Below are 25,131 nucleotides of genomic sequence, written 5' to 3' on the forward strand. Positions count from 1 at the left end.
GGCGCCAACTTTAACCCCCACTGAAGTAAGTGAAGTATTTGGGATTGCGGAATTTTGTCAGTGACCGTCGCAGAGGAACACGGCTATGTGTGTCCGTCGGAAGCAGCCTAATCATAATAATAATACGATCGATTTGTATGGCGCTTTTCATGGACCACAAAGACGCTTCAGAGAGCAAACATGTAAACAGATATGACGATATGGTGGGGAGGTGTTGTAGTAGAGAACCATGTGACACATATGCTATCACCCTAATTTCATAGCACCCTCGGTAAAACGCCGAGCACCCCCATAGCACCTGCAGAAAAAAATCTCTGGCGCCGCCACTGCAAGTAGCTTTCAATCAAACACATTTTCAAGGCTTTCCCTTTTTAAAGAACATAAAATATTTGCACTGGCAGGTCAAAACACAGCAGTGAAAGTACCAAATCAACAAAATTCCCAGGGCGTCTCAGTCGTCAACAAATATTTTCATCATTCTCCGAGAGCTCATCAACACTGATGTCTGCTCCAGCACATATGGTTGGCTGCAGCTGCCTATTCATATGAGGGATGGATTCAGGAACATTGGAGGGCTTCAAGCACTGAGCGACTCACTTCTACATGGGGCTCTGTGCACAGCCCATAGGCAGTAGAGGCCGTTGTAATTACCACATCCTATCATGCACAAGAGGAAAGGCTGCCTTTTTTTATTAACCAGAGACTGTGGAAGATATATTGTCATACATGAACTACATAAACTGAGCAGGCAGTTCAGAAGCTTCACAACCAGTGCTAACGGCATAATTGACATGCTAATTCGACGCAGTGTCTTTATGTGTTCATTTCAGTCTCTAATGTTTTCATTATATGGTCACCAGTTAGAGTGATGTGCTTTTTTGCCAGGCTTTTGGAAATGTTACTGAACTGATTTTTGTGGGTTTTTTTAACTCAGGATGTTCTTGGGTTATGTATCCAACTTTGAAAAGAAGTAGGTCAGTCATACGTTTCTTCATTTCTTCATGTTCATGTCACCTGTCATCATCACAGCGACGTTTACTTGGTTAAAGTGGAAGTGATGCTGTTTCAGACACGTCATCCAAACAACATGATGGCACACTTTCAAGATGCTATTGGCAATGGAGTCAACTAGGCTACTTTGTCCAGTTCCAGAGATCCAGTTGTTGTGCGGGGCCGTTTCAGTAGGGGCTCTAGGCACCCCAGAAGCACACCCCGTTGAGAAAGGTAATTGATCGGTGCTGATGTACATATTGATACAGATATCTGTCACCACCTGAAAAGGCAATTTCCTCATGGCTTTCCGTGACCAATTTCCAGAGCTGTTCAACAGTATAGCTCTTACATTATGTTGATGTATTAGTTGTTTCTGAAACTGATTGATCTGGCCAGGGCCTCCGAGGGGCTGTGTAGGCTCGATGGCTGGCTTCAGGGGGCCGTTATAGTGAGATTCATTTCTAACTGGGCCACAAGGGCTGCAGGGGAAAAGGGAGACAATTATTTCAACACTGCGTACAAGAACTTTGATTAACAGTTTCACTCCCCATGGAGTTGCTTGGTGGGGTTTATTTTTTTGTTCTCCCTTCCCAGGCCTGTGAAGAGGGCAAGAACAGTGGATGGTCCTGTAGCTCACTCTGTACCTTGCCCTGAACCTGCTTCCGCCTGCGTTTTTTAAACGTGCACCCTGTCCCGCGCATACATTTCCATCTATCTCCACCACGACTAAATGGCAGTCCGTGTAAACGCTCCACTATCCTGCCGTTTCGCCCTTGTAAGGGCACACAGCGGCACCGCAGTGAGATCGTGACCTTTAGAATGACACTGCAAAGAATCAGTGCCTTCCGCACAGAGTCCCCCGCACAGATTCCTATCATGCAGGGGCACACCTGCAGCACAGTCCTGTAGACGCTCTCCGAAATCCACCCTCAAATCTCTGGTTCTGTTTGATCTCCCAGGGCCTGCATCATGGCAGCGCATTGTTTTCTCTCTCTGTGTCTTTGGGGGATCCATCATCCGCTGTCCGCTGGTCCTCGTCAAAAGGCCAGTGGGTGGGCAGAGAGAGGCAGCCACTCATGGGGAGAGACGGAGGCCTGGACAGCGATGATGATTGAATGTGGTTATTAGTCGAGCAAGGACACTCTCCGCCGCAGCCTCGTGGACCCCCCTACGGGCCCAGACTGGCTGTGATTAAAGGCTGATGGTTGACAGATGTCTCCAAAGGCAGGGCAGAGGATGAAGAAGGTGCACTGGTCCCATCACTGACGGGTGTTATACTGCAGGGTTAAGGCTTTAACTGGGGTCATGACAATATGGCTGTGAAACATGGCTTTTATAGGGCCACAAGGTCTGCTCAGGCAAAAATGTCAGATGCCTATTTTAGCCTGCGTGTTCGGCATACCTCACTTGACGATGAGCGTGATAATGTCTTATTGGCTTTTACTAGACAGCACAATACATCACCGGAGATCTGCCTGAGAGAAGAACCCACAGCAGTGCCTCGATTAAATGATGTGGAGACACTCATGATGGAGGGTGCGCTGAACTTGATGTGATATCTACCATACCCATGTGGTGTGTACAGGCATGCTGTCAGACTCCCAGTATCCAAGGACACTTCTAGTAACTGAGAAGTTTGTCTGTTCATTTACCCTGCAGTTCTTTTCATACCTCCGTTTCTCACCAAGGCAGTGTGTCTGTGAAGTACGCTCGTCTGTGTCTGTGTGTGTGTGTGTGTGTGCGTGTGTGTGTCATAAAGAGCTGTCAGGGAATGGTGCCGTTGTGAGCGTCAGACGGAGGCGGGTGTATAAATAGCCGGGCGTGAGACGCCAGGGACCATGTTGCCATCTAATGAGCAGCACGCCCCCACCCGGCACCCCGTCACGACACCCCAACCCCCAGATCAAACCCTCACCGCGCTGATGAACACGAGAGGGAGAGAGAGAGGCGCCGAGGAGAAACCAGGCTGAAACTAGAGGGTGGAGAGAGAACGAGGGAGAGACGAAAGAAAAGAAAAGTAAACGTTAGAAGGGTAGAGAAAGGAGGGTGCAATTTGCATCGACAGTGCGGGGTAGAATTTCAGGAGACGACTGCAAGGTGAAAGCTTCCAGCGGAATATGTATGTATGGATATATGGAAAAGTAAGCATGTGTGCGTCACAAGAAGACAGGGCTTCATTATTTCTGTAATATGTGCTTGCTGTCTCTAGGTAGAGTAGGACAAGTTATTAGCAGATTGCTTGGTGATTCCCCTGAACATGCTGACATGAATGCTTTATGGGGAAATATGCACTTTCCTACAGTGACGAAGATAGACTCAGACATTCATCACTACCATAAGGCAGAGTCGGGCCCCAAGCCCCAATGGTGATTGCTGTCACCCCCCTAGCTGAGACCTATATCTAGGTTGTAAAGTTTGAGCTATGGCAGCTCTTGTGAGGTGGAGAATGGTAAGACATCCATACCATCTTCTTACCTGATGTGTCTGGACTCTGAAACTGCCTGAGAAGAATGCTGAATAAATCTTACCTGCAGAAAACAAGCTGAGTCAAGAGTTTTACCGAGCTGAGGAGAAAATAGTTCTTACAGGGCCATGGAGAGACGTCACCAGGACATGTTTTTCCACCGGGCCGATCTAGCTCAAATTGACCCCATTCTGCTCTCCCAAATGCTCTTGCTTTCTCAGCTAACAGGATGGGAGCTGACATTTAGCTGCTGGTTTATCCGTGCATAAATACAAATTAGGTCATTTCTAGCCCTTAATAGCGATGGCCACATGATCAGGATACACCATTTCATATTTCAAACATATTTAACCTTCACAACCCATTCACTAGGTTTGTCAATTGGCATTTTTAAAGGCTCAGGCCACCTAACAGATTTAAAATCTGCCAGTCACATTTGCCTTGAGCACCCAGCAGCTGTGGTCCGGCTTTCCCCTCAAGTAGCGTCACCACTGGCCAGAGAAGCAGCATCAGTCACACAGTCGCACGGAGGGGACTGGCCATCTTGGCTGAGGACCCTGATTTCATAATGCTAAAGCCTGTGAATGGTTGTTAGCAGACCATCCTGTGGAACCCAGAATCCCATTAAATTGGGAAAAAGCTCATTACACTTTAACCACTCACAGTGACAGAGCTTCATTTCATCACTACATACCACAACCAGACCGTCACACAGGATTCACTAGTCCCTGTCCAATTACAGGACACTGGACGACAGATGGAATGACTCCTATTGGTGTGCTCTCTCTCTCTCTCTCTCTCTCTCTCTCTCATACACGCCTGTGACGCTGTAGTCTTTAAACAACCCAAAATCTCCACAGGAAGCTTTACACATACACTATGCCAAGTCCCATTCCGTCCTCCAGCCTTGTCCTTCTCATCACATACATTCAATGTGACTTCCATCTCTCCCCTCCCCCACATCTCTCTCTCTCTCTCTCTCTCTCTCTCTCTCTCTCTCACTCTCTCTCTCAGTCTCTCATCATACCTCTTGTCGGGGGGTGGTGTTTCTTGGCCCGCTGGTGCCTCTTGAAGGTCTGGAAGGTTGGCAAAGTCATCTTGTTCGGCCAATCCGATCGCCAGGGATAAAACAACCATCTTCCCTTCCCTGCCAAAGAAAACATCAGAAAGGGAAAGGGTACAGAAGCCCATTAAAATAGCTAAATAAGCCTCACTAATTTGACATGTTTCATGTAAACACTCACACACATGCACACCATCCCTCTCTCCTGGGGGCATTTCCCCAAGGCGTCCGTTCCTCAAGAGCTCTCTCTGGTGGAGTGCTTCAAGCTGCCAGGTGACTCACTCTTTCCTGGGCTCCACCTCATGCTCCATCTCTGCAACTCATCTCCACATTGATCTTTTGGCATCGAAATTTTCTTTTTATTTCAGGCTCCCCTCATCCTCATATTTCGGTCCTCCTCTCATATTCTGCCATTATTCCACTCCGGTCTGTGGGATCTGTTTTCTGTTTCCTGATTCCCTTTGCTTGCCATCCTCTCATCCCTGTACACTCTCTGTACTTTTAGGGGGGGAAAAAAACAGTTCTTCCTCATCCTGCTCTTAATAAAAGCTCATTCATTTTTCAGAATGTGTGTGTGTGCAAATACAAGAGCTATGGTTACGGACATTTTAGCTAAAGAGCTATGGATGTTTCAGCTGTTCCAGTCAATGCATGCTTTAGATCATGAAGTCAAACACTGACTGCCATTGATCTTATTGTTTGTCTTTCAACAGACCTCACTAGGCTCTTTCCAGCATTGATGAGGCAGTATTTCTTCCTCTCTCTGTTTCTTCTCTCCCTCTGTCCCTGAGATTCTTCTTGTTGTGGTCCAGGATTTGCTCTCGTCTGTGTTCTCGTGGCCATGTTCTCCACTAATTCTCTCCTCTTAAAAAATAATCTCTTTCCTGCCGATACTCTTAATTAGCAGCTCTCGGCATCTCTCCACCACCCCTATAGCTTCTCTCTCTCTCTCTCTCTCTCTCTCTCTCGGCATCTCTCCACCACCCCTATATCTTCTCTCTCTCTCTCTCTCTCTCGGCATCTCTCCACCACCCCTATATCTTCTCTCTCTCTCTCTTGCTATCTCTCCATCTACCATCCCCTACACTGATTTACACACTGAGATGCTTTATTGGCAGATCAGCATGTAAACCAGCCAGAACAAGGTAGCACTTAAAAGGTGACACTGGGGAGGTATTACCAACGCCCACAGTGGTGAATCGATTACACTGGCCCTTAAACAAGGGCCACTCAAGGGCCCTTACAGCACACCCCACTAGGGCTGCGGCACTATAGACATTCCTTTCCAGCGGTATCCAACAATGCTTTTGTGGTAATACCGCAACCAAACCCCCCCCCCCCCCCGTGTTTAATTGTTCGTTCATTTGATGTTATTTGTCCCTTAAAACGTTGGAATTGTTGAGCTGAAAGAGTTTAAGGAATTCAAAATAAACATAATTAAAAAGACTGTTGCTGCATGCCATGTCTATCTTGTCTGTTAATGTCGTTATGAGGTGCAGTCATGAGAATTCATTGCACTAGCGAAACGTCCACTTATAATTACATGTTACATATCATACTCACATTTATTTGAATGCAAAATTTGCATATTTAATTTGTGTTTTCCAAGCAATTAATAGCATTCTGACGACTGTCGGGGCAGCAATACAAATACAAACGAGCTATGGTCCACCACCAGACTCGCAAAACGCTTCTCCTCAGTGTCAGTCCTCTCGATTGATTTGATTAGTCAGTCGACCAGAAGGTTACAATGACGTGGCGCACTTGCTAAATGTCATGTGTATGCTCAGTGCCGAGGTCTGAGCGGTGTAGAATGGTTTTCTTGTTTTCATGTGGAGAGTTTAAAAAAACAATATGTGTACTGTGGATGTGATCCTTTTCAAAAGAAAAAAGTGAGCGACAAGACCACAGACTAAGTCAAAATCTACATGAGGATGGCTGCCCTCTCAGATAAGGGCAAAAAAACTATTATGACGGTAATGACAGTGACGAGCTGAACAATAACCACATCACCGCCATATCGCGGTATTAGGAGGTGTATCACCGCATGGCGTGATGCTGTTATTGTTGCAGCCCTACACCCAACATAAACACACACACACACAGCTGCACACACAACACACATGGGTGAGAGAAAGAGAACTCTAGATCCAACCCAAGGCTTCTTCCCCTGTAACAGGGTTGTTCACTGGGACCACAAAGACCATGGGGCCTTGTAGAGAGAGGGTGACAGTGTGTGTATGTGTGTGTGTGTGTGTGTGGGGGGGCCGGAGGAACAGCAGATTGGATTTAGAGGTTCCTGGCAAAGTTAGGTGAAGAGAAGGAGGAGGAGGAGGAGGAGGAGGAGGAGGAGGAGGAGGAGGAGGAGAATGTCATACTTCACCCACTACTCATCCGTGCACTTATTCTGTTCTCTTATTTTTCCTTCATAAGCAATACGAACTACAATAAAAGAAAGTATCCTTGCAGGCCACTGGCACTACTCATGCTGGAGGAGATGTATTTTAAAGGCTATTTAAAGGCGCTTTCATCCCAGCACAATACCGTCTAACCTCTGGTTAAGCGACAGCGACGCGTAACAGCATCAACGGGAGTGTATGAGCGACGATTCCGCATGCAGATCACGGCCAGGAGGCAGTTGGGCCACTGCACCGCTGCTTTCTTCCTTCAGATCTCTAGCCATATTGAAATGTTGACAATGGCGCACGTCTTTTGGAGCTGTTTCGTTTCTTTTTTTTTTCCCCTCACACTCTCCCCCCGCCCGTCTCCTCCAGGCATCTGGGGTTCACTCGGCTCTTTCACTGGAGCCTCTCCACCTTCCTGGAGGTGCCTCCTCCCCGTGACAGTGACAGTCCATCCTGTGGGTAATGATGCTGAGGACAGGAGATCAATGCCGTATGGAGTTAACCTGCTAACATCCTCTACATGCCGCTGCTTAGCCTCCGCCACCCCGCCTTCATGGGCAGAATACCCACGCAAGGAGCTGATAAACACACACGGCTGTGGATGTGTGATTGTGTGTGTGTGTGTGTGTGTGTGTGTGTGTGTGTGTGTGTGTGTGTGTGTGTGTGTGTGTGTGTGTGATTGTGTGTGTGTGTTTGCTACTATGCTTCCCACAGGCTGCCATTCATATGATGCAGCGCACAGCTATAGCCATTAAATGATGCACTCCAATAAAAACACTTTCTAGAGTAGAGTGCTGTCATCTGGCTCTCAGTTTTGCAATATAATAGCGCCACTCAATCCAATTACACGTTTGACTAACCCAATCCATACATTACCATATATCTTTACCGCTACTTTTTTTCAATCTACTTTGCAGTCCCATTTTGATGGCTGCGACTGCTATAGCTGTTACCTTCTCTTTTGCTTACGCGTAATGTCTGCCACCATTTTGTCTGGTTTGCTTCTACTTTTGTTGATTGATTTAACTGAGGTCACTCCATATTGGATTTGTCTTTTGTGGTGACGAAGCAGCAATGTCACTCGGGTCAGGGCTGCGAGAGCCTATGCGCTGGGCATAGCCTGTGCGCTGGCCTCCTGTCGTGACACTGTGGAGTAAATCCATTAGCGTGATAAATCAGTGCCTTCCTATGTGATCCCTGCCATGTCACAGGGTCACAGGGTCACCAGAATCACACCTCACTCCCCATCTAAGTGGCTGGCCTGGGTACTCGTGTCGTTCCCATAGGAACCACTCATAGTACTGAGTTATTTTGGGATACATGTTACTGGTGTTTATTAGTGCTGCCAAAATGAACACTCTATTTATCGATTGCTGTTTATTTTAAATATTGAATAAGTTAAAAAAAAATGAACACCGTTGCCTGGGTTTTGTTATTATTTCTGTGGTTCAATGGTTCAAATACTCGAGGACATCCAACATACACCTGACACAGAGCTTAGCTGAATTCACACGCTTGTTTAGGGAGCACTTCAACTTACAGCTAATCCAACGAGCTGCACACCACGCTCTACCTACTGACCGCTTGACCTAGTCGCCAGCTCCCTTCAACGCATCTCCCTCCCTAAAAGTCTGTCTCTCTTCTTCTCTGCCTCTCTGTGTCTTCATCTCAATCCCTGTTTCAAAATAAAAGTCCCTTCACACTTTACGTGCTACACATATAACAAATATGCCTTTCAAGCTGACAGTCCATTTTGATGGCCTTGATGGTTTTATCGTAAATCTGTAGTTCACAGAAAAGAATCTGTGTTGATTCTACATTAATTCTGTAATTTTACATTTAAAGATCATTATCATATCATAAATAGCATCAATATTGTTACAAGCCTCAGCCTTAAGAAGAAAAAAAGCAATTAATCGTGATTAATCACAGGAAATTGTGCGATTAATTAGTTATTTTTTTTTATCGATTGACACCACTAGTATTTATATTCACAGATGCTTGAGCATGAATGCGCATGCGTGAACACACACACACACACACACACAGACTAATCCTCCTCCCTGGGCCTTTTCCTACCCTGGTGTGGGCAGGTGTCAGTGGTACACACACACTGAACCCAGACAGATGGACACACAGAGCGGGACAGAAGGGCACAGGCAGGCTGAGAGCAGAACCAGGCGTGTTAAATATGAGACGGAGCTGAAGCGGCTAATACCACCGCAGCTAAAAGAAAGAGACGGAGACCTTAATGAATGGTGTAAATGAGACATTACAGAGACAACAATCATGAGCACACGCTAATTATTTAATTAAGCAAATTGCTGCCTAAGAGTATAACAACCAGCAGAGCTCACATTCCCAACCATTAGCAGGAAAGTGTTTTGGAGAAATAGAGAGAGAGATGGAATGACACCAGAGACCACACAGGTAGAGATGTACAAAAGACAATAAACAGGAGCAACAAAAGTACTTACAGGAACGACTTGACGTCCAGGCCTCTGCGGCGAATCTGTACCATCACGTGGTCCACGCTGCCCGGGTTGGAGCGAGACCTCCCTCCTCCTCCGCCCCCCCTGTATCGTGAGGACCCTGCTCCAGCCGGACTACCACGAACCCCCCGCGGACCTCCCCGGTGCCCCCCGCCGCCCGGCCCCGTGTGCAGCTGGCCCAGGCTCTGAGATGTGGCCGGGGGGTCGTTGGGGCCCGGCGGAGGCTGGTGGGTTAGGGGCTGCTGGAGGCTCTGCTGCCTCACCAGGGGCCGTGGGCGGGCGGCCGAGTTAGGGATGTGCTCCAGGGTGGAGGCAGAGGACAGGGAGGGGTCCCCAAAGCTGCCCAGATGGAGGAGAGAGGAGTGGAGAAGCAAGCAAGTGATGGGGGGGGGGGGGGGGGGGGACACATGCAGGGGGAGTGATAAACGCGGTGAAGGGTGAGGATGGTGGAGGAGAGAGCAGGGAGATGAGGAGACCAGGAAGGAGGTGAGATGGTGGACAGAGAAATGCAAGGCAGTGGTGGTGGTGGCAGGGGGGAGGGACGGTATGATCAAAATGGAAGAAGAGAGGAGGATGTAAAAAAAGTGAGAGAATGACACAAGTATTCAGGTAGGGAGAAATGAGTGATACGTGGAGGAAAAAGAGCGATAATCGGAGAAGACAAACATGTGCACATAGTGTAGAACAAGGAGGGTAAGAATGAGGAGAACAAAGACCAGTCAGAGACATCCATTATGGAGGAGAGATTCAGGGGGATGACGTGAAGGAGGAAGAGAGAAACAGAGAGAAGTCAGGCAGATGCACCAGAAACACAAGGACTGTCAGTGGAAGCCTTTACTCAATGTTCCTCACGAATCTTGGTTGGATTCTGAGTCTTCCTACTCTTCACTTAAACCAACCAGACCCCATACATTTCTTTTCATCTAAACATCATCACAGCTTATGCATATATACATTCGCATGCATGACTGTATAAGCTATGTTTGTAGTTTTCCTCAAAAACACTCACTAATGGTCTGCCCTAGAAATCCTTTCATTCCACTTACCCATGCAACATTCCCTTTAGACATCCCTACATGTTTCTCTCTTTCATCTGGTTCTCCCAGTCTTCCTATCCCCTTTGTGTGACTCTCTTTCTCACTTTCATAGCTTCAGGTTCTGCCTTTTATTTTGCCTTTACTTGTGGGTTCTGTTAACTGTAGACCTGAGCCCAAGTCGTCAGTCGGGTGCCGGCGTCTGACTGGAGGATTTACTGTGCTTGGACTGGGCTGAAAACACTCTTTGCTTTGCCCTGCCGTTGTACATCTTGTTGAGTGCTCAGGGGAGGTGTCTTAGACGAGGCCATTTGTGAACGGAGGACTGGATTAATGCCAGTAATAATTCTTACTCCGCTCTCTCAACTCGCCCTCCCCTCCACACACACACACACACACACACACACGCACACACACGCACACACACACACACACACACACGCACACACACACACTTTTTTCCCCATGCACACGCTGTGTGAGGCTGGTGGTGCTGATGAATCTGCGACAGATGCACATGACCGTAAAAGATGCATAACTCAGCTTTGTTATGGTTAGTGGGTAGGAGAGTTATAATGACACTGGCGGTGTGACTGGCAAAATGTAATTGTTTCCGAATGGGCCACGCAGGCAAACAGTGAGCCGGTGAGACTAACACTTGATGAGTTGGCGTGTTTGGCTATTGCTGTGTTGCTCCAGAGCAATCTCACCAAAAGTATACACACACACATCTCCAATATTCAGACAAGTGTTAGATTTGCACAAAATGCAGACAGCGCCTCTGGTTTTATGCTTAATCACTCAATTGACTGCATTTTGATGGTGTTGCAGCTTGTGTTTATCCACACATTAACGACCGTCTCTCCTTCCTAACAGATTAGCTGCTCCACATTTTACTGGTCTTGAATGGGTAGGAGAAAAAGAAAAAGTCCCAAAAGAATAAACTACAACATGAAGACAGCAGGATGAATGGAAAAGCAGACAATAAATGGTAGCGTGAAGAAGGGAGGACATGGCAGGGTTGATGAGGCGAATTAAGAAATGAAGGAGACAAGGACAGAGAAGGAGACAGAGATAAACCACTTTCAGCACGTGGAGATATCATTAAGCTGTCTGAGCCACCGGTGAGGCCAGTTTGGCAATGATTTTCTTATGAATATTAGCACTGAGCTCTGACTGACAGGCTTCGCCTTGGAATCTGTGAAGGACTTTCAAATAGGGCAAACATGAGAGAAAGTGAAAGAACTTCAAACTTAATTTCCATGGCCAAAAACTTCTGGTCTGATCAATGTCTCTTCAGCATTCAGACTTTAAATATTTAATTCTTATAGCTTAGGTTTTTCAGCTCACCTCGCTGGTTTTCAAACAGAAAAAGAACGATTTACCAATTCACCAGCATGACTGAACACTCACCTTGAGTGCAAATATTTTCTGGATGAGGCTGTGAAGGCCTCATTATGACCCAAGGCTAAATTCAGGATTCATGAGGGGCTGTGCACACCCCATCTTGTAATTAAAGAACCTTGGGAGCGCAGTATGTAAGGCAAAGCCCAAATGGGGGGAGTGAGAGGGGACTGACTGGCTTCAACTGCACACAGGAATGTGTGAAAATCCTGGGAAGAGTGAGGCACTCCTAACTATCCCAAAATAGAAAAGCAATTATAGATGTAGGATGTGTGTGGATGTGGACTGAACAGACACATGAGAGTGGAGAGTGCACGTGGGGTGAAGGAGAAATGATAACAGCAGTGTGTCTGATGTGTTCAAACGGCTTTTTCATAGAACCGGAAAAAAAAGCTGTGCATAGAAAAATTTGAAACCCAGAATTAAAAGAAATCATACAGAAATGCTACATTTCAGGTGTCTCAGGTTAATGTCTCAAACACATATTTGGCTTATGCAATGATCTAAACTACTTTGCTTTGATGTGTCTGTATGTGACAATCCCAAGCAGATAGGCGAGGTGTAGAACTCCCCTTCCTTATCTATGACTGCTTTACAAATATGCCTATCCGCAAAACATCTCCATTCCTCTCTCTGAGGACCCCTGGATAAGAGTTTGCTAACTCCCAACTGGTTTGGATCTGTGTCGGGTGTCTCCATGCAACCTCAGCTCGTGTGTCCTGCCACTCACTTGCTGGACCTCAGGCCTCCGGATTGCAGGTGGCTCTGGACCGTCTGCCATTTGCCGGCCTTGCTGCCCCCTGCCACCATGCTCTTTAGGCTGTCACTGCGATTGGGCCCCCTCCCCGACCCTCCCCCGCCCGCCTCCCCTTTCTCCACTGTCCCACTGCGAGAAGACAGTCAGAAAGAAGGAGACAGAGAGAGAGAGAGAGAGAGAGAGAGAGAGAGAGAGAGAGAGAGAGAGGGCAAAAGGGAGAGAGAGGGAGGGAGAAAGAGCACGAGGAGGTGGACAGCGACAGAATAATTAGTGTTGTTTGTGAGCCGCCACACACGTGGAACTTTCACAGAAGAAGCAGCAGCAGCAGAGAGGGAGCAGAGGGGTGGTGGGACCTCTTTCAGTCCTGTCACAGCACTTTAGTTCTAGAGTGCACAGCTGCAGAAGCCAAGAGGATCCAGCGGGTCAAGGGGATGTCGGTGCTGGGTTAGCTGGGAGGGAGAGTGCCATCGACTGCCTACCAGCGTGTGCCGGGAAAAGAAAGAACTAAGTGGTGCAGTTGAGCTGTGGGTGCCTGCATGACTGGCCATTTTAGTGGCATACCTAAGAACAAGCGCACTCCGTGAAGCCTTTGAGTGCAGGTAATACAAAAGAAAAAAAAGTCCTTACAAATGATTGCGGCTCACATGGAACCAACCATGGCAACCGCAAGCAGTTCCGATTCAGTACTCAGTCTTTTTCCCTACAGGTTAATGAGACTGGGCAGATTGTGCCACCTGTGTGCTATGTGTTTGCTTCTTTTCAAACTGCACTTGCATTCATCCCTCTCCCACGTAACCCAGCCCCCAACCCAGACTCAGCTCTACGCCTGGCCAATACAGAGACAGTTCTGGGTACTGACAGCAGGAGACAGGATGGACACAACCAACGCCACCACACAGAGCACAGTCACCCAGAGAAGAAAGCAGCATATCTTAGTATTCTTTCATAAAATAGTGAAGGAAATGTCTTAATTGAACACATTCCGCTATACATTTAAACACGCCCTAAAGCAGCCAGAGAATCCTAAGTGTTCACGTTTTCGGATGAACAGTATAAGCTTTACTTCAACAACTATTTTCAGGCCACAATGGAGTCTTAGGAATCTGTGGATACACTAAGTCAAACAGCTACGTGAGCTTTTTTTTACAAACTAAATCATATTCTTTAGACTTTCCCTTTAAGGTTTCATTGCCAGTAGACACCGAAATGTTGCACCTCATTTTCTCATGAGGTCTTAATGGTTAAAATGTTAAAACATAACCTTTGGAGAATAACCCCCAAAACTTGAGGTGATTAATCAAATTAAAGAAATCAAATTAATCAAAAAAACACTTGTTGGTCCAAAGAAATGTTTGAAAAAAAAATCTGTAACTGCAAATCGCACATGTCAGAATTTTGCATTTCACTGAATGTGATAATAATATGTACGGTAAGTACATAATCATGAACTCACTCAGTCTTTTAATTGCATTTGTGTTCAAAGAAACTTACAGCCAGTTAAAAAGTGAAAGTGATGCATGACGAAAGGCAGAAAGAAACGACACCACAGGTCAAAACTACCACACAGCCAAATTAAAAAAGCACCACAAGAACACAGTAACCACTTTCAACGGTCAACCCTCTAGAATTCAGAAAGGGGGCAACTAGGACTTAGATAGCTAGGTTTGCATGGTAATGGCAATGTTAGGGAGCCTTAGAGATTCCATTAGCATGGGTGTACATGCTGGGCTGGTGACTCTGAGGGTTGACCGTCTCCATGGTCGGAGCCCCATGGGCTGGCAGTGATAGGCTGAGGGTTAGGGGGTTAGTGAGCTGGCAGGGCTGTAGGGAACAGGGGCTTCCGTTTTAAAAATACCGAATACTTGTTTAAGTGGGTCAAGTGAGAGAGGAAGTTAGAGTGGGGTGGGGTGGGGTGGGGAGGGGTGGACGAGTAGAGATGTGGAGTATGTCTCAGGCATTGGCAATCAACACCGTTTTGCTGATCCATGTGGTTGCTTGGCTGTGTGTGGGCTGCGATGTTGCTATGGAACAGTGAGTGTGCATGTGGCGGCCGTTTGCATGTGGCGGAGAGAGAGAGAGAGAAAAGTGGGCTGATACAGTCGCGGCATGCCAGACTTCTGCATCTATTACTGTCTCCATTCAATTAGCGGCTGATTTATCCTGGGAGCGCTGTGAGAGACTACTCTCTTTCCAGATAATGACTTCAATTAAGCAATTAAAACGTGAGGCGGTGCATGACTTGGCTCACCCCACCAACCTCCGTTGGACTTGCGTTACGTCCCTGAGGAGGGGCGAGGTGGGGGGGGCGGGGAGCACACAGAGGTGCTGTGGCTTACCCCTAAGCACCCCGCGCCGCGCCGCTGCCATGGGCCATGTGTCTGTGCCCTGACTGCTGATGAGTCCACACGGCTCAGAAATAAAGCTGCCATTGATCAGGCAGGAGAGCGGCAGTAACAGTATGCTTGTGTGCGCTTGTGAGCGCACGACTAAATCGGAGTGTTTGCTGGGCGGACTGTTTAAATTGACCATCACTGTGTGCCCTGGACGGTGTGTCACTCCTCAGAAAAATAATGAGCAAATAATGACTCCATTTTGTTCCCTAGGTACGATCAGCGGACACACTTTATGAGCACAACTGTGGCGTGACTAGGGGAATACATGATAGGATGGCATGTACAAGCCTATGAGGTTTCGCTGTATGTGTGTGTGTTTGTGTATTTGTGAGCATGTGTGTGACTGCAAATTGTTTTATGTGTTCTGTTTGTTGCCGGTGAGAGAGAGAGGGAAGGCAGGGTAGAGGGGCAAAGGTTTAGGGTCAGTGAGAGGAGTAGTCTTTTTTTTTTTTGGGAGGGGGGGGTGTTTGTTCCTCACACAGCTGAAATGCAGAGGGGTTGCCCCCCCCCAGCCCCTTCGTTACAGCCCTGCACAGAGAGAAGGGGTCCCTTACCAGCCGCGACCGAGACTCACTTGGGCGTGAGGCGAGGGTCTCCGTAGGGGGCATAGGGGGACATGTTTAGGAGGAACTCCTTGGGCGGGTAGGAGCTCCAGCGCTGCTGCACAGTGCTGCTGTCATTGTTATTCCAAAAGTCCCTGTCTAGATCGCTGGGGCCAGAGAGAGAGACAGGTCAGAGCAGCACAGCCAACCATACTGGGGCATAGGGTCAAGGGAGAGGGGTCTCAGGGAGAGAGAGAGAGAGAGAGAGGGAGAGAGAGAGAGAGAGAGAGAGAGAGACAGAGACAGAGAGAGAGAGAGAGAGACAGAGAGAGAGAGAGAGAGAGAGACAGAGACAGAGAGAGAGCGAGGGTCAAGGGAGAGGGGTCTCAGGGAGAGAGAGAGAGAGAGAGAGAGAGGGAAAGAGACAGAGAGAGAGAGAGGGAGAGAGAGGGACAGTGATCGAGGAAACACAGAGACAGATATAAAGAAAGATAGAGAAGAGGGATATGGTCACACTGGAGCAGGGCAGGCCAAAGAGCCGCATTGCGAGACAAGCTTCTGAGTATACAGTGGCATTGAGGGGTCAGCACTGGGGGAAAGGGTTACTGATAAGAGAGATTGAGGATAAAACAAGCATTTGAGGAAATATATAGTAGGTGGCTGCAGCAGTTGCGAGAGCAGGAGCTGTACTCTGTTGTTGATAACAAAGACCTGGGATAAAAAGCACAGTGTCTCGGAGAGAGAGGCTGGGCTGTGGAGGAAAAGGGAGAGGTATCAGAGATAGCACACAGGCAGTATGACATATCTAAAGAGGAAATGAAACACTCTCTTTAGACTGGGCTTGCTAAAAGAGACAGCTCTACATTCCATTCTACTTTCCTTAAAGATAAACAGGTGGAATCAGTAATGGAACACTCCAAACTCATTTGTGTAATTCCCCTCCCGAGGGTGTCCAACTAAATCACTTTACTCATCACAGACATTCAACATCAGAGAGAAACACCTGCAAGGTTGTTACTATGAATACACACCGAGCAAACAAGAGCAGAATGGAGAGAGAGTGTAAACATGAGGAGAAAGGAAACAGCAGAGATATCCCACTGGTCGAGACTTTTTGATCAACAAACAGATTAGAGATAGAAGGACAGACAGACACAAAGAGACAAGCAGAAAAACAAACAATTTGTTTACGGCCCTTATTAGCCATAAACTTTATATATATATAACAACTTACAACTACAACTGCATTATAAGTCACTGATACAGTATACATGATTTAGACAATTCGTTGAGTATAATATCCGTGTAAATCTGACTATTTAGTGTTGCTGTTCAGTCCTTCCCAGCCCACCTGTACATGATATTCAATCTAGAACTTGATTAAATGAGAAGAAATACTGCACCAGGCTTGTTAGAATGAAGCAGAACCGAAGGTATCTCTACACATGAAATGTAAGAGTTCACTGATCCTGTATAATATCGGCATCTAAGCTTGTGGGAAGGCAATCGGTGATTGACAACCTTGACTTGAATCTGCTTAGTTGCACATCCAAAGATCTTCAATTTCATCTTTCAATGTGACGTGAATGAGCTTCCTTTTATGCAGCCGTTGGGCTCTGCAGGGTGGGCCTCTGTGAGCGTGGTCTGGGGTGAGTGAGGAATGAAGTGAGGGGGTTTGAACGCCGCCGCACATCTCCCCGCGGCACTGCGTGAGGGCATGACGTGCGCGTGGCAGCGGTTGACCAGATGCGGTTTTGCTCCCCCGCCCCAGTCTTGTCTGCCGTGCTCGTGAGAACACCCCCGGTCCCCTGCCTGGCGCTTAGGCACAAACACAAGCAGGCCCATTATCTCCCACAGATTGTCTCCTTGAGTGCTCCTGCCTCGCACGGCTCGTAAAAATGCGCCTGCCTGCTTGCGGCTTAATGATCGTTTGTACACAACGATTATGCGAATCAAAGAGTCTTGGGGGCGTGTGAGGGGGAGGCTTCCGGGAGATAGTGCCACACTGCCGTGGGAGAGTGGATCACCTTTTGGTGATTAGCCAACTGGACGCTAAAGCGGAAGGAACAATAATGTCCATCTTGTGCTTGATGCGCTCTTCTAATTTGATTGGAGCCTGATTAACATTCAGGGTGCACAGCGGCAGACTTCACGCTAAGTGAGGCTCAGGTTCCTAGCATCTATGATTAAAATGAAGTCAGTTGCACAACCCACCCAAAACAGGCAGAGACTGCACAGATAATTGGCACTCTTAGCACCTTTTCAGACTCACCTATGCTCCCCCCTATGCTCCCCCAATGGGCTTTTTTCACAACTTTCTACAGGTCTGCTTGACAAAGGCCAGAGACTGGGGCTAATCTCTAAAGACAGGGGCAGACTTTATAGATGTACACCCCTAAAAGGGTGGGAAGGACTGGACACAATTATCGGCCACTAACTCTACCTCCCTTTGTCCCAACCCAAGGAAGCCGGGTCACCTACTTCAGGCCTTTGTTTTCCCCTCGGCCTCGGGAAGAGTCTGGGGTGTCTGCTGGCTCCACTCCAGGCTTGTTCCTCTTGCCCTGGGGACACACACAGATACACACGCCAGACAGGTCATCAGAGGAATGGGTAGAGATGAAGGAGAGCAGAGAGAGAGAAGAGAAGGGGGTGAGTACAGAAGGAAGATACTTCTAACTCCATGCATGAGAGAAGAACCTTCAGCTCCAGCTGCCCTCGCCTCAATCTTTCTTTCTGAGGATGTGAACCACTCTGGGAGAGCGGCCAATTATGTGCAGTAAATGGGTAGGTCCCCAGGGTACGCCAAGAATATAAAGTGCACTCTTACTTTGGCTATAATAGATCAATTGTTGTTATTTGAGTTTGTGTGCTCCATCTGCCTGCTGTTTGCTTAGTTGCCACAATCAAGAGGGGCCACCTTAACGGGCGATAACATAGCATTCTGTTCGTCCATCATGGCAGCTCCCTGCCCTGTCTCCATTTAGGAATTTGGAAATCATTTTCTGGCAAAGGATTTATTATTCATTTCTGAATCCATCACCTGCCAAAAGCAGTGTACAAGATGAGGAATGATTTGAAATGACAGACAGGGAAGCAGTGCTTTGGACACGGCTGGCAGCTTCCAGCTCCTAAATGTGATTCGATGGAATCCAGTGTTGGGAATGCATGTAACAACGTTACATATTTAGAATACAAAATAGGAGTACTGTATTCAGATACAGTTACAATATAAATTGGTGTTAATCAGAATACAGTTAAATTGATCACTTGAAGGGATTACTTCTGTAATCATCATGTGTAGGCTATTCACTCTCAAATTCAAATATTACCATAAGCCAGCCTTTCCCATAAGACAGCGTTTCTCAAATTGCTGCCGGTCTGCTGTGAGGAAGCTGCTGGTTTGCAGAGGCATGCCGCTGCCACAGTCGGTGCTCGGTGCTTCTGTCACTCGCCAAGTCCTTAACTTAACTTCTTGCTTAATAACATTTTATTCCTGCTACCTGAGTTATTGTTCAGGCATGGAATGTCCAAAGCAAGCAGGCAGGCCCAGATGCCTTTTTAAGGAAACAGCCAGCACCTGACGATGCAAACATAAATGAAGAACCAGAGGAAACTAACATTGCCCGTTTACTTATAATTACGACCCGTCTTACGTTAGACCTCATTTTATTTCCAGTGATAGCTTCCTTCCAAGCTAGTGTGTCACTGGCAAACCAGGCTGAGCAATGAAGAACACATTCAAATTCCACTGCTGTTAAGAATCAAAACATCTCTGAGACAAAAGAGAACTTCTGTTAAACTAAAAGGGATGAAAAACTATTTAACCGAAAATGAGACACTTGCAAAAACGTTTTATTTCACACCACATTTCAAAATATATATAATAGGTATAAGCTTGTCTCAGAAAACACACGTTGAGAGTCCATGTCATAATGTCTTCCTCGCTTATCGATTGTGAGAACGCAGTCACACCTATTACATTAGAATGACGTCATTAACCTCTTTATTCACTGCATTATTTCCTGCCAAACCATGTTTTTAAATAAAGTCTGATTTGTTCAGACTACATTGTGCAAAAGCTGTTCAGGTTCAGGTGCATCTCTCTCAGATTGTACCAGCCTAAAAAACCTCTCAAGTTTCTGTTGGGAATGTAAAATCAGTTGAAGAAGTTGTAGGCCAATATATCCAGCCAGCAGGTTTTAGGCCCGTCATGGGTCAAGTGTTTTACAAAAAGGCATGTAACTTCCCTTTCTGATATGTGTTGGTAATGTTAACAAAAAAAAGTGAAGTTTGGGCATTGCTAGTTTTGGCTGTGATGTATGTGCAGACAAAACATTGCTATTGTAGATTCTTGATGTTGATAATGTTAACAATAATAATAATAAATATAGCTGCAGGCAGCAATGGCGGGTTCCTCCAAAGATTGCGAACCAGGGAAAAATGTATATTCTGCACAATTTGTCACTGTATAGAAAAATCCATGCTGCAGACTTACCAATGGGATATTCAATTTGAAATGCAATACTGTCAAGATCCACAAGGGCCTTGGCTTCAAGCTAAGGGGTGAGTGGGGGCTTGGTCAGGCCACAATGTCATGAAATAGTGTGTGTGCGTCTCGAGAAGCTTGCGCGTGTGTCAAGGGAAAGTCTGTGTCTGTGACAATTGGAGCATGCGCGCAGGGGAGCAAAGGAGCAGAGAGGGAGACATTACACTGGAAATCACCCTAGCAATTAGCCAAGCATGCATGTTTCAAATATTCACCAAAAATCTACTTTTCATCTTACAGTCAACTTTTTTTCAGATTTGTGTACTAAACATTCTCAAGTGTCTTCATATGAACTTGTGATTGAATCAGAGTATCACTTTTTGAATGAAAAATGTGTAAAGCATTATTTTAGCGTTAGCGATTAATGCAATTTGCTTTATATCAATCATTTTTGAAGATATGAAGTTGCCTTTGCACATGGGGACATGTTGTAGTGTCTTCCACGTGCATACCAAGTTTGGTGTTGATATCTGAAATATTTGCTGAAATATGACTTCACTTCCTGTTTGAAGGCTTTTCTGCTGAATTTCAGTGGCTGTACCGGACAAACGGTTGTGAGGATCAAAATTCTGTTGAAGAACTTTTGTGAGGCTTGGTCTGAAGATCATCTCTGGTGATTCTGAAGAAGATTTGACAAAAATTGTAGGAGTTGATGCCTTTCAAAGGTTTTTGATAAAACCGGAAATTGCGGAAAATCTATATAACCGGAAATTGACGCCATAGGGTGTGTTGAATTCGTCTTGATCCAAGGAATCCAATGGTACCTCATTTTTGAAAATCGGTCAAACGGTTCAAAAGTTACAGTGTTAACAAAAGTCCAACTTTGACCTGTTGGTGGCGCTAGTGTGGTCTAGTGGGAGACATGAAACTTGGTGTGAGTGGAGAATTGACTGTCCTTAATGAGTGTGCCAAATTTCAGAAAAAGTTACCATACGGTTCTAGGGGCTGCCATTGACTTCAATGGCACAAGAATAATAATAATAATAATAATACCTACAATAACAATAGGTTTCCTCCTGACGGAGGAACCCTAATAATAACAACAACCATCTGCCTATAAATCTATCTATCCTTACTGCAAAGGGGGGTCGTGGGTTGGTGGTGGTGATGGTGGGGGGTGTGCAGTTGGGGGGTCGTGGGTTGGTGGTGGTGATGGTGGGGGGTGTGCAGTTGGGGGGTCGTGGGTTGGTGGTGGTGATGGTGGGGGGTGTGCAGTTGGGGGGTCGTGGGTTGGTGGTGGTGATGGTGGGGGGTGTGCAGTTGGGGGGTTGAGGGCGCATTACCACCCCAACATCTGACATAACTTTCAACCACAGCAGATAAAATGTAAGACAAAGCTGATGTAATCCTAGTATTTAGAACACATTGCTCACCTTGAGTAATCTAACAGAATACGTTACAAAATACATTTTAGGACATGTATTCTGTAATCTGGGGTGGAATACATTTTAGGACATGTATTCTGTAATCTGGGGTGGAATACATTTTAGGACATGTATTCTGTAATCTGTGGTGGAATACATTTTAAAAGTAACCCTCCCAAAACTGACCACAATAAACAGAAGCAAAACACAGTCTGCCTCTCAGCCCAGCCCGACTTGTGCAATGTACATTCAAGACCCGTATGACATAGCGTAGACCATTAAAGAACATTCATATCACAGCAAACACACACACACACACACGCACACACACACACACACACACACACACACACACACACAGCTACAGCCTCTGGAAGTGCGTTGTGCTGGTTGCGGATTGTCATTTGAAGTGATGAAGAGGTACTTTTGCAGAAAGCAGCGTCTCACTTCAAACAGACTGAAAAATCTGCCCTGTGCTTCTCCTGACAGCACCATTCCAGATCTGTTAAAGTGGCTGCAGATGGAGGGACACTCATCAGTGCGCACCACAGACAGGAACATGCTCTCTGACGGGTGTTTCCACCGATCCCCCTGCACATTTACACTTCCTAATGTTGCCAGAAAATGGTTGCCAATTCACTCCAGTGGTGGACTCGGTTCGAGAGGAGGAACATGGGATGACATATAATAGTGATGGGGAAACGTATCATAGAACATGTGGATGAGGAGTTTTGATGTCCTTCATTGGTGTGACATGAGTGCCTCCCATCCTACTCATATACGCTGCCAACATCCTCTGACACTGCAGGGCCATTCATTCCACAGTATTATTTACACAATATGACTCTACAATCAGCACCAGACCTCTACAATGTAAACACATACACACAGACAACACAAACATGCACACACACACACACACACACACACACACACACACACACACACACACACACACACACACACACACACACAACACACACACACAAACACAGACACACACACACACACGCACACGCACACACACACGCACACACATGCACTCATTCAAGTGGGACACAGAAGGCAGGAATCTGACAGGGAAGAGTATGCTATCAAGTGCAGCTCATCTATCATTTAATACTCCCATAAAATGTTCAGGAGTTAGGTAAGGGGGGGGGGTGAGGAAGAGGAAGAGAGGGAGAGCGGGAGAGAGATAAAGAGAGGGGAAGGACGAGGGAGAATGAGGCTGATTGAGAGGGTGGGTGGCACACAGCACCGAGGGGAGGGAGGGGGGGCAGGCTGCTGGAACGAGAGCAGGGCCAGAGGCGCGCAGGAGAACGGCAGAGGAATGGAGGCAAGAGCAGAGGAGAGAGAAAGAAGCAAAGTGAGGGATGGAGGGAGAGAGAGAGAGTGGGAGAGAAGAAAGCGGGAAAAACAGGGCAGGAAAAGCATAAGCTCGCTGGGGGGGTGGTGGGAGGATAAACAAGTGAGTGACAGGATGTGTGGGTTTAGAAATGAATTAAGAAAACCGATGAGGAGACTGGGAATAGAGACGTCAGCAACGGCACTGGAGGAGGGAAACGGAGTGAGAGACAAAGAGAGAGTATGTGTGTGTGTGTGTGTGTGTGTGTGTGTGTTTATGTGTGTGTGTGTGTGTGTGTGTGTGTGTGGGAATGAGAGTGTTTTCTCTTGCGGGGGCTGGCTGGTGTGTTCCCCAAATGGGTTTTTCTTGGCACCATGCTGGAAATTTGTGTCACAGCTGAGGAGCAGCCACAAATCCCCCCGCACCCCCCCACCACCCACCACCACCACCACCCCCCCTTACTGCCTCACGCTTCCCCACTTCCTCACGCTTCCCCACTTCCTCACGCTTCATGTCCGCCCCCTTCCCCTCCCCATTCCCACTCCCGATGCCTTCATCCTCGGCTCTGGTCTCCTCCTCCTCCTCCTCCCCTCCTGCGCCCTGCCAGACAAACCATCTGGGTCAAATTTGCATTTACACGTGCTATCGCAACAGTAAATGGTGGGGAAAATATGCCAGCACTTTTCTTCCCTGTTGTATCTTTGGCGTGCTCCAGGGTGGAAAATGGGCGTCAAAATCCTTGTTACACTTGTTGTGCTCCCACCATGTTTTTTTTACGACTCATTATACTGTCCCGTCAACTTCTTTAAAGCGGGCAGCCATATTTCTTGTGCTTCATGAGAATGGGACTCCTCCTTCCCAGATCCTTAGTACTACCAGGCATATGGAATATATCACGATGTACATTTGTTTGGGTAGTTAGGTGAGTTGGAGGGGGGATCCATCGATAACCCATAACCATCATCTCTGCTTTCTCACTATAGATTTCTATGTTTGTTCATATTTATAACTGAGTGGCATTTCTCTGTAATTTATTGGACTGGGATCAATGAATACCCTTGGCTTGTGATATACTGCCATTTGTATTGCAACACAGCTTTAGTTTACAATCGACCACGATTTAGACAAATGGACAGGCAGTCTATTTCAGGGCAAGGAAAATGGTGGGGGTAGCAGCTGTTTTGTAATGTATTTTCTGTGGCCTGCCCTGGATCTGGGACGTAGTGTTTGCAAGAATCCCTTCTTCAAGCAAGTGCCTGAGAGATGTCCACGCAATGCTGTGCTCATCTTTAGCATGGGAGGCAGTCACTCTCACGTTTCCTCTGCTCATTACTCTGTGCTGTATTCTTGGTGGCATACATATTTTACTTTAGTGGACTGGTGCATATTGGATAGTGGTAGCTGCAGCAGGAGCTCTCGTGTCACTTTGGCGAACTCTTAGAGATATCAGGCTCGAGGATGCCTCTAAGTGCCTTACTTCACTGCATGTGAGCCACCAAGTATGAGTGATCCCATCTGGACTAGACTTCCTAATGGAATTAAACAGGGAGAGGAGAAAAGGAAGGACAAAGCACAGCAGAGAGGAGGGGAGAAAAAGAGATGAGGCAGCAGGTCTCCAAAATGGTGACAAGGACTGCGAAGGACACGGGGGTTAAAAGAGCACGAAGACAGGAACAAACAGAACCACACCGATGAAGGACAGAGAGAGAGAGAGAGAGAGAGAGAGACATAGAGAGAGAGATCTACAAAAAGGACCCTTTACGCTGGAGGATGCATCGAACAACAGTGTCAGGGGAAAGAAACAAGAGAACAGCAGAACTGGGGGGAAAGGAGGGCATGGAGTGGTGGAAGAGAACAAGGAGAAACAGAGGGAGGAGGAGAGAGAAACGAGCGGAGGGCAAAGAGAGAGGAGCCGTGGAGATTAGGGGAATTGAGGGGGCCGCCGTGGGAGAGTAGGAGTGTGGAGATGTGTGTAGCCGAGCGCCAGAGACGGAGGCCCAGATAAACAGCCAGGGAGAGGGCTGGAGTGGGTGCTGGTGGTGGAGGTGGGTGAGAGAGGTGGATCGCCCGCCCGTGTTGATCTGCACTTACTCCCACACACACACGCATGCTTGCCAGTCCAGAGGATCAGCACGCATGATGGGCAGCATAATGGGAAGAGAAGAAGAGAGACAGAGAAAGAGAAGGAGACATAGAGAGAGTGAGAGAGAGAGAGAGAAAGAGAGAGGGGGAAAGGGAGAGGGAGAGAGAGAGAGAGAACGGAAGACAGAAAGGCAAGGCGAGAATTTACGGAGCGACCACATTCACCAAGCTCTAGTAATCCCCCATG

General features: G+C 47.0%; 1 protein-coding gene across 2 annotated transcripts in view; it reads right to left on the reverse strand.

The window, feature by feature from the left end:
* syt7b (synaptotagmin VIIb) overlaps nucleotides 1-25,131 on the reverse strand; it is a 78,030-nt gene that overhangs the window by 21,431 nt on the left and 31,468 nt on the right. The window contains exons 3-7 of one of the 2 annotated variants that reach the window (XM_031569703.2): nucleotides 18,029-18,108; nucleotides 15,580-15,714; nucleotides 12,586-12,741; nucleotides 9,403-9,756; nucleotides 4,485-4,604 (exon numbers count right to left, since the gene is read on the reverse strand). In XM_031569703.2, the coding sequence (XP_031425563.1) occupies nucleotides 4,485-4,604; nucleotides 9,403-9,756; nucleotides 12,586-12,741; nucleotides 15,580-15,714; nucleotides 18,029-18,108 (845 nt within the window). The remainder of the gene's footprint in view (nucleotides 1-4,484; nucleotides 4,605-9,402; nucleotides 9,757-12,585; nucleotides 12,742-15,579; nucleotides 15,715-18,028; nucleotides 18,109-25,131) is intronic. The other variant, XM_031569704.2, reaches the window with a different exon arrangement.

This window comes from Clupea harengus, chromosome 6, assembly GCF_900700415.2.
Source record: "Clupea harengus chromosome 6, Ch_v2.0.2, whole genome shotgun sequence".
Taxonomy (NCBI): domain Eukaryota; kingdom Metazoa; phylum Chordata; class Actinopteri; order Clupeiformes; family Clupeidae; genus Clupea; species Clupea harengus.